The sequence below is a fragment of the Notothenia rossii genome (assembly GCF_949606895.1).
Source record: "Notothenia rossii genome assembly, chromosome: 7".
Taxonomy (NCBI): Eukaryota; Metazoa; Chordata; class Actinopteri; order Perciformes; family Nototheniidae; genus Notothenia; species Notothenia rossii.
In genome coordinates, this window is record NC_136905.1 from 81,152,975 (window position 1) to 81,162,563 (window position 9,589).

Consider the following 9,589-nt stretch of genomic DNA (forward strand, 5'->3'; position numbering starts at 1 on the left):
TAAAGGTTCCTCAGGTACTTTAGCAGGAAGTAACGTTCCCCTGCTGTTTATTGATTTTCTTCTGTAATTTAACCCAAATAAATCAGCTCCTCCCCCTTTTCTAAAAAATATATATTTGGTACCAGTTTGCACCTTTTGATAAAACTTTATAATAATTTGACACTGTTAAAGAATAAATACATGCTATCTGAATTAGAGGTGAAAGAGTTGTGCAGTTTTAAATTGTTAATATTGTGCAGACACGTGCTAAATGATCACAGTTTGATGAAGGTCATGTTTACCTGCTTCTTCTCAGAGACGCTGATCCTGTTGAACTCCAGCGAGAGGAAGGAGGCGAGCGTGGTCGTGTATCCGAGGTACATCTTTGAGAACGCCGTCTGCAGGACACGAAGCGAGAGACTCAGTTCAGGGTTCAGAGTAAAGGACGGAAATCTTTCTCAGATCAGTAACTCACGTCGTTCTGTCCGATGAGCTGCACCACGATGTCTCCGATCAGAGACTTCCAGTGTTCTGCAGACAGTCTCTCCTGCAGGGTGTTCCTGAAGAGCAGGTGTCTCTGCAGCAGCTGCTCCACAAAACTCACAAACGTCTGACTGAGAGACACAAAAACACACACACACGTTTTCTGATTTCACAACGAGAGGTAAACTGCAGGTAAACATGATTTTTCAGGTGATTTGGGGATATTTTTAACTTAACATATAGAAACCGGCAGCAGAAGTAATAGGTTGATTAGATATCAGATTCATTTATTTTATTTTAACCTATTTTGTTATTACTTATCTTGTTTTATTTAGCAGCATTTTGGGCATTTTCAATTTTTTAGCTTTTTATTTTTTAAGCAATTCAATTACAAGTTGATTGATTTTTTATTATTTATTTGCTTATTATTTTATTGAGCAACATTTTTTGCAATTTGTTTATGATGATGATACATTTTATACATTTATATAACAACTACAATGTACAAAACTTAAACCACACTAACTCTTAAAGGTAGGTAGGTAAGAATGGAGAAACCAGCTCGAGTGCGCTAGAATTTGAAAATACACAACCGGAAAAAATCTGCCCCTTCCTCCAGACTTCCTTCCAGAGCCCCTCCTCCAACACACACGAACGCGCACATGACCAATGAGGGCACGAGATAAGTTTGTGCACAGATGGAAGGCTAACAGGCAGGTAGGCCATCCAGTTATTTTAGCCGGGCCGGCTCAGATGATTGGTCGTGCTTTTTACAGCGCCACGGCTTACACAGATGAATTGTTTTTATGTATTTATTGTCAAAGCATTTAATGTATTCATTGCTATCTGGATGTTAAGAGCATTCCATGGAATATAACAAAAAGTGTTTCTGAAGTGAATTACTTACCCTTCCTTTAATTATAGTTTTATTTATTATTGTAAAACACCCAAAACTTCCCTCTGAGTTGCAGAATTCATACAGAAACCATGATGAGTAAAGTTGTGTTTGTATGTTTTTATATATAAAGGTGTACTCACTATGGCTCCAGGGTCATCAGGTGGTCCGGGGGCTTCCTGTATTTGTCGTACAGCTGGTTTAACGTTGACACGTATTCCCACTCCGAGTGGAGCAGCTGCATCGCCACCTGATGACGAGCGTCTGGAGGAAAAGAGAAACATTTTAATTAACGATAAATCACAATTCTGAAAATAATATTCTGGGGGGGGGGGGGGGGGGAATCTGAAGAAAAAAACCATTTAATTTTCTTTTCTCTGAGAAATGGGGCCAAGCCTGCAAGCTAGTTCAGGCAGTCAACTCGAGCACTTATGCTGCATTCATACATAACGCCCCTTGCCACTCTACAACCAACCAAACAGAGTCTCCTTAATATGCCGCTCTATTTAACCTGCCAGATCTCTCTCCATGCATTGCTTGCTGCTGCTATTGCTGCAGCTACTTCCACGTCGCTGCTGCTTGCCTGCCCCAGCATCCACCCAAGCATCCACCCTAGCTTCCACCCCAGCGTCCACCCCAGCGTCCGCCCCAGCGTCCACCCCAGCGTCCAACCCAGCTTCCACCCCAGCATCCACCCCAGCGTCCACCCCAGCTTCCACCCCAGCTTCCAACCCAGCTTCCACCCCAGCGTCCACCCCAGCGTCCAGCCCAGCTTCCACCCCAGCGTCCACCCCAGCGTCCGCCCCAGCGTCCGCCCCAGCGTCCGCCCCAGCGTCCACCCCAGCGTCCACCCCAGCTTCCACCCCAGCGTCGAACCCAGCGTCCACCCCAGCTTCCACCCCAGCGTCCACCCCAGCGTCCACCCCAGCGTCCACCCCAGCTTCCACCCCAGCGTCCACCCCAGCTTCCACCCCAGCTTCCACCCCAGCTTCCACCCCAGCTTCCAACCCAGCGTCCACCCCAGCTTCCACCCCAGCTTCCACCCCAGCTTCCACCCCAGCGTCCACCCCAGCTTCCACCCCAGCTTCCAACCCAGCGTCCACCCCAGCTTCCACCCCAGCTTCCACCCCAGCTTCCACCCCAGCGTCCACCCCAGCTTCCACCCCAGCGTCCACCCCAGCTTCCACCCCAGCTTCCACCCCAGCTTCCACCCCAGCGTCCACCCCAGCTTCCACCCCAGCTTCCAACCTAGCGTCCACCCCAGCTTCCACCCCAGCGTCCGCCTGCTGAAAAACATCCCCACAGCAGGATGCTGCCACCACCATGCTTCACTGTAGGGATGGTGTTGGCAGGTCTGGTTTCCTCCAGACATGATGCTTGGCATTCAGGCCAAAGAGATCAATTTTGGTTTCACCAGACCAGACAATTTGTTTTCATCATGGTCCTCTAGGTGCTCCATGTGGGCTTTCATGTGCCTTTTGCTGAGGAGTGGCTTCCTTCTGGCCACTCTACCATTAAGGCCTGATTGGTGGAGTGCTGCACAGATGGTTGTCCTTTTGGAAGGTTCTCCCATCTCCACAGAGGAACACTGGAGCTCTGTCAGAGTGATCATCGGGTTCTTGGTCACCACTCTGACCAAGGCCCTTCTCCCCCGATGTTCAGTTTGGTTTGGGCGGCCAGCTTTAGGAAGAGCCCTGGTGGTTTCAAACATCTTCCATTTGCAAATGATTGAGACCACTGTGCTCGTTGGGACGTTCAATGCTGCAGACATTTTACCCTTCCCCAGATCTTTGCCTTGATACAATCCTGTCTCTGAGGTCTACAGTCAATTCCTTGGACCTCATGACTTGGTTTATGCTCTGATATGCACTGTCAACTGTGTGACCTTATATAGACAGGTGTGTTCCTTTCCAAGTCATGTCCAATCTATTTCATTTAACACAAGTGGACTCCAATCAAGTTATAGAAACATCTCAAGGATGATCAGTGGATGCACTTGAGCTCAATTTCAGTGTCAAAGCAAAGGGTGTGAATACTTATGTACATGTGATATTTCATTTGATTATTTATAACACGTTTGCAAACAATTATTTCAAAATGTTTTCACTTTGTCATTATGGGGTATCGTGTGTGGAATATTGAGAAACAAAATGAATTTAATCCATTTTGAAATAAGGCTGTAACATAACAAAATGTGTACAAATTTAAGGGGTGGGAATACTTTCCGTATGCAATGTATTTGTTTCTCAGAATATTTTTTTTCTTTTTTTTAAAATCTCAGAACTCCCAAAAATGTCACTTTTGGTCAAATAACACACAAAAAATGCCTTACATATCTGACATCTGTAACAAAATGAGTACATTTATTGATATTTTTCTCACCAGTGCCCTCATTCAGTCCGGCTTTGAGTCCCTGCAGGAAGCAGTGCAGCAGCAGCTTCCCCCGGGACACACACGACGCAGCACACACACACTGCGTCCTGCGCTCACACACATCACCGCTGAACAAAACACAAGGAACCATGGAAACAACTGTTATTTATTTATTATTTAAGTATTTAAGTATTTGTTGTTGTTCTACTGACCTCTTGGCTGTGGCGCTCTTGTCTTCCTCCAGAGGTTTCTGTCTGTAGAGCTGCAGGATCTGACCGCTCATCACCCCGAGCTCATCCTTCAGGAAAACAAGCAAAACACTCAGGAAATACACCAACAAATATTATTAACAGTGTGTGTTGGGATCAGGGGATTGCCCACAGTATTGAGTATGTAAGTCGCTTTGGATAAAAAAAAGTTAAAAAGCGCCTAACAACAAGTGACATGTAATGTAAAGTAATGTAATGTACAAATAAAAATATATACAAAGCACAAAAAACACAGCATAGAGTTGTATTCCTAGAAGATGTTCAGTTGACGGTGTTACAGGTGTGGTGTTTCAGGGCGTTGATTAAACAGCTGATTGCTGCAGGTGTGCCTCAACAGAAGACCATTCTGAAATGTGCAGCTGTTCTCTCCTACGTCCCTTTGAACTTTGGATTATACATGTTTTTTTTATATGGATATGACTATTGTGGTTGCACTTGGTTTAAAGAGAACACTTCTGCAAAGTGCCGGATGCTGTCGAAGGTGAGCACACACTATGAGAGTTCACTATGGAGTGAAAGGTACAGTATGAAATAAAGAACAGGAAAATACATGTGTTGAAAAGTCAGAAAAATAACAACATCATTTGCAAATATTAAATCAGTAATCTAATTATTGTAAAAAATGAATAATAAAATAATAGATGAATGGTGCAAAAATAATGAAAAATTAAATAAAAAAATGTGGAATTGCTTGAAGAAGAAAAAACATTTAGTGAGTAAAAATAAATAGAGAAATAAAAGATAACGGAAAAAAATATCTGCAAATAAAATACGATAAAGTAATAGATTAAAAAAAATTGTATATAGTTATTCTGTCTAATAACTGTAATGGGTGCACATCTTTGAGAGAATATAACCCATTGTATGTATTATGATTGTGTGATCACAACCCTCTGTCTCCACATGATCACATGTCCCTCATCATCTGATGGTCTCACCCTCAGAGCCTCCACCAGCGCCTCCACCCGCAGAGCCTTCTTCCTGCAGCTCCTCCGGTTCTCCTGCAGCTCCTCCCTCAGGTCGTTGTCTCCATGCTGGATCTGACTGAGCTCCATCAGGGCGCCGCTGAAGCCCGACTTCAGCTCCGACACCATGCCCTGCAGCTGATAGATCACTCACAATGTTAATTACATTCATCAAAGCGGCATAATAAAACATATGTTCACACTCCTGATGCTGTAAGCGTTTTAAACTGACAGCGGCCCCTCTGACCTAAAATAGACGCGTACCAACCAGGAGGAGACACAAAATGAGACACAAGTTCATCAGAAAAATGCACAATGAATGCCCAAATAATAGACAAAAAAGGAAACAAAACGGACACGAACTCAACACGAAATACCTACAAAGAAACCTACACATTTACCACAAAAGAAAAACAATTACTACAGAGCCATAATTAGGTGCTACAGGGCGATACAACATTATACAAAAATAACTAGAGACACACGTAACGACTTCAAAGGGACTCAAATGGACTACACAAAGACACAAAGCGCCCAAATAGTACATAATACAAACGGACACAAAACTACCGTAGAAGATGGAAATCTACTGGAAAGACGAATGACGACAAGGACACATGATGGACCAAAGAATACAAAGTGAAAAACAAAACAAAAAGAGATTCAACAACTATAAATGTGTGTGTTTGTGACTAAAGGTGTTAAAGCAGTTGTCTCATAATCCAGACAGAGACAGGAGCTCCAACAAGCCGTTTAGGACAGAGAGTGAATACATACTATACAGAGATGCTGTATGAGAAACCAATGTGAGTTTGGAACATTGAACAATGTAAATCTATTCTAGTAGACCTCAACAATGGAATTATGATCAGTAGAAATGGCTATTACATGGGACAGTAAGTAACAAACAGAGGATAATGAGAGGAGCTGCAGGATAAATACCTTTGAGATCTCAGAGACGAGCTCGGCCTCCTGAGGCTTCATGACCTTCAGAGACACAGAAACAGCACACAAACAACACAGACAACACAAACAACAGGGCTGTTTGCAAACTCTGTGATAATCTGCACAAACATCACAAGTGTCTAAAGCTGAGGAAATGAGTAAAGTAGAGTTTGTAAGTCCACTGTGCAGAGAAAGACATGCTCTCTTGTGTAATTCACTCCAAAACATAAGATATAATTTTTAAAAAACCATTCAATATTTAACCTCTTCTGAACTAAATGCATATTTAATTGGTGGAAAAAGGACAAAAACCATATTAACTCCAAGTGTATTTTCCAGTTGCTTCAAGCACACATGAATTTAAAACCAAAACAGCCTATGAATACTTTTCTGCAGAATATTTAGCCAAGTGTATTTATAATTTAACATATGTAATGTATATTTATTGCATTAATATAAGCATACGATAATCAATTCCGCTTAATAATACAAAATAAAGTTTTTAGTGAATTGAGTACATGGAAAATTTGTTTAAAGCACTGAAAACATCTAATTTCTTTCAGATGTTATACTCCCACCTATATGTTAAAGCGTGTGCATTTACTAGAATAGTTCAAATCACATTATAACCCAGATTTAAGGAGTTACATCATGTGTGTACCTGCTCAGATGTTGCTCTGCCAGCAGCCGCTCTGCTGAGGAAGCGTCCGGCTGCCAGAGAGCTGCAGGAAATATCTGCCAGAGCCAAGATCTGCTTATAGACAGAAGGCAGGATCAGCAGAACAACTGAACATCCAACATGCAACACATTTGTGTTTTTGCAAAAATGCATAATTTAAATGCGCTTTTAAACTGCCTAATAACAGATCTCCTTATATCACTTTCAAAATGTGCAGGAATCTATTTGTTGCTGCAGGTTGAGACGTATGCTACTTATAACATTTTGTAACATGATAATAAGTGAGTGAAGTTAAATGAAGAAAAGCAACAGGACTCACCTTAGTTGGAGCTCTTAGATATTCTTCCTCCAGACATCTGAAAAGAGTTAGTAAATCCCCCCAAAAGACCCCAAATATCCGGTGCTTCCTCCTCTATGGAGACGTGTGGATGTAGTGATGAGCGGTGTGTGCGTGTGTGCGTGTGTGCGTGTGTGTGTGTGTGTGTGTGTGTGTGTGTGTGTGTGTGTGTGTGTGTGTGTGTGTGTCTCCTGTGTAGCAGACTGTGTGTACATGAGGTGTTTCTCATGCTGATAAGGAAGTCACGTTCAGTGTGTATCATGTAACCGTACACGAAACACTTTACTATATTATTGTAAATCAGTATATTGTTTTGCATTTGTGTAAATGTTTTCCTTTTCAACATTTTATTGAATAGAAACCCTTTTTTTGCATGTTTGAGGAAATACAGAGTAGTATTATAATAATATAGACCTCTGCATGACGTTAAGCGTGTGTATATTTGGACCTAAAAATGTAAACTTCAAATAAAAGACTATGCTTAATCATCAAGTGCAATAATAATAATAAATAAACAATATTATCGTAATAATAATAATAATATTTAAAGTTGGTTTACAAATAAATAAATTAACTAAACCCCTGCTACTATAACTACGAGTAAGATGCTGACATTTGATTATTCCATTGAAATTTAAAATGTAAAAATATATTAAAAAAATTGTAAATTATGTGCAAAAATAAATACAAATACATTTTATATTTTGTGTTATTTATGTGCAGAATATATAAACTAATATAGTGTTTTCATATAAGTTGTTATTGTGTATATTTACTGCATGATTTTACTCGGTTTCACGTTGAGGTCATCGTTGAGACCTTGAGACACGTCGAACAATATTACGTTAATAGATTTTATCACCAGGTCCCAGAAACCGGGAGAGATGATTTTGTCGCCTGTGATTTCCCTTTAATTTTCTTCACTCCGCCCGTGTGGATCAGTCCGCAGAATAAATGGAGCTGCACTGTTTTGTGGAGGGGCGTGGTTAAGGGGCAGTACTTGAATCTGATTGGCCGCTTGGCTCAGTTAAAACTTTTCAAATTTACAGCAGCTGACGGAGCTGTCAAAACAGCCGGTGAGCAAGGTGAGAAATAACGACAATTAATACTGTATTTATCCACATTTATGTATGGCTTTAACACTACACAGCTTCTAATTCATCTCTTATAACAGCTACTTAAAGATATTTGATATAATTCCTCTTTGTTTGGCGACTTTGTCTCATAAATTAGCTTTAGAGCTAACGTTAGCTAACTGACTGTCAGTAACACATGTCTCTCTGAACGTGATTCATATAAATAATAATAATTAAAACTGTAAATGTTAAATAAAGTGTTGTGTTTTAATATGTTTTGGGTATCAGAGCTAGCTTTAGCCAGAGTATAGCAGGTTTTATTCATAATTGTAATGTCTGTGTTTAGCCTAGCTGTTGACATGTTAGCTTATTTAAAGGACCGATGTTTAATCAAATAAAGAGTGCACGGAAAAGAAAACATGCAAACTTAAAGGTCCCATATCATACTCTTTTTATCAATATATTATAGGGGGGAGGGGGAGCGGCGCAGAGGAACAGCAGAGTGTCTTATCTAGGTTAAAGTTAGACGACTACAATTACATACAATACAATGTAATTTGTGTGTGTGTGTGTGTGTGTGTGTGTTCCAAGTGAATCTGCGGCCCCCTGGTGGGCCAGTACATACATTATGTGGCCCCCACCACCATCCAAATTGCCCATCCCCTGCTTTAGATGAAAATAAGGAGCCACTCCCCACGCCCCTCTGAGAGATATTTGGGTAAAAAGAACACAATGGTGCTCTAGGAGGAGATTCAGGTGATAAGGTGTGGGGGGTTACCTTGGTTGCTGATTGGCTAATGGTTACACAAGCCAACAAATCACACAGCTTTTGGAGCACAGCAACAGTTTCCAAAGTGGTCTTGTTGTTTTTTGCAGAAGTTATTGCCTTTGCTATATCTTCCTTTTGAAAACGTGACATTGAGGTTTTTACAATATTTCTGTAATACTTTTTTAATCCAAACCATTATTCTAAAAAGTAATCTGCAGATGAATCGAAACTGATGTATTTAGTTAAGATCACTTTTATCAGATTTTGTTTACAGGGTTAAACAAACAGGTCTGTCTAATTGTCAAATGCACAGCAGAGAATGCATTTTTTAATATATTTTATATTTATATATGTTATTCTTCCTCCCTGCAGTGTGTTGCTCTGCAGCGATGAGGACGAGTGAGTTTGACTCTTCATCTGAAGAAGAGGAAGCTGCAGACCAGCAGCTCACACCCTTCCAAGTCTCCTGGTGAGAGCTTCTTATAATATATATCATTTTTGTTTGTTTTTATTATATATGTTTAAATTGTTTTATAATAGTTTTAATATGTCGTATATAAACTGAAAAAATATACATCTTACATTTAAAGCAAAAGGGCTGGTCGGTGCTGGTTTTCCTACAGAACAAATACAACTATATTTTAAAGATAAGATGCGGTGCTAATCTCTTTAATGGTGGTTAATAAATACACAATTTATTCCTCACAACACTACCTCTTTAAAGTGGACCTATCATGCTATTTTAGGCAATAGCATAGGTCTCAGATATATACAAATATATTAAAAACATGTCTATGAAGTGTTTTGCTCAAAATACCA

General features: G+C 40.6%; 2 protein-coding genes across 9 annotated transcripts in view; both read right to left on the reverse strand.

Moving 5' to 3' along the window:
* The window catches only part of LOC307047287 (uncharacterized protein), a 30,662-nt gene extending 23,599 nt beyond the window's left edge, over nucleotides 1–7,063 (reverse strand). For 3 of the 8 annotated variants that reach the window (XM_079694196.1, XM_079694193.1, XM_079694192.1), the window contains exons 1-8: nucleotides 6,571–7,027; nucleotides 5,907–5,951; nucleotides 4,938–5,102; nucleotides 3,943–4,028; nucleotides 3,740–3,858; nucleotides 1,501–1,621; nucleotides 455–593; nucleotides 282–377 (exon numbers count right to left, since the gene is read on the reverse strand). In XM_079694196.1, the coding sequence (XP_079550322.1) occupies nucleotides 282–377; nucleotides 455–593; nucleotides 1,501–1,621; nucleotides 3,740–3,858; nucleotides 3,943–4,028; nucleotides 4,938–5,102; nucleotides 5,907–5,951; nucleotides 6,571–6,741 (942 nt within the window). In that variant the 5' untranslated portion in view covers nucleotides 6,742–7,027. Of the gene's footprint in view, nucleotides 1–281; nucleotides 378–454; nucleotides 594–1,500; nucleotides 1,622–3,739; nucleotides 3,859–3,942; nucleotides 4,029–4,937; nucleotides 5,103–5,906; nucleotides 5,952–6,570 lie in introns of all 8 variants that reach the window. The other 5 variants (XM_079694195.1, XM_079694191.1, XM_079694197.1 and 2 more) reach the window with 4 other exon arrangements.
* A 668-nt stretch (nucleotides 7,064–7,731) lies between these two features.
* Nucleotides 7,732–9,589, reverse strand: part of gmfb (glia maturation factor, beta) — a gene marked incomplete at both ends in the record, with an annotated part of 5,254 nt that continues 3,396 nt past the window's right edge. The window contains 1 exon segment of the mRNA XM_079692863.1: nucleotides 7,732–7,744. Coding sequence (XP_079548989.1) covers nucleotides 7,732–7,744 — 13 coding nt within the window.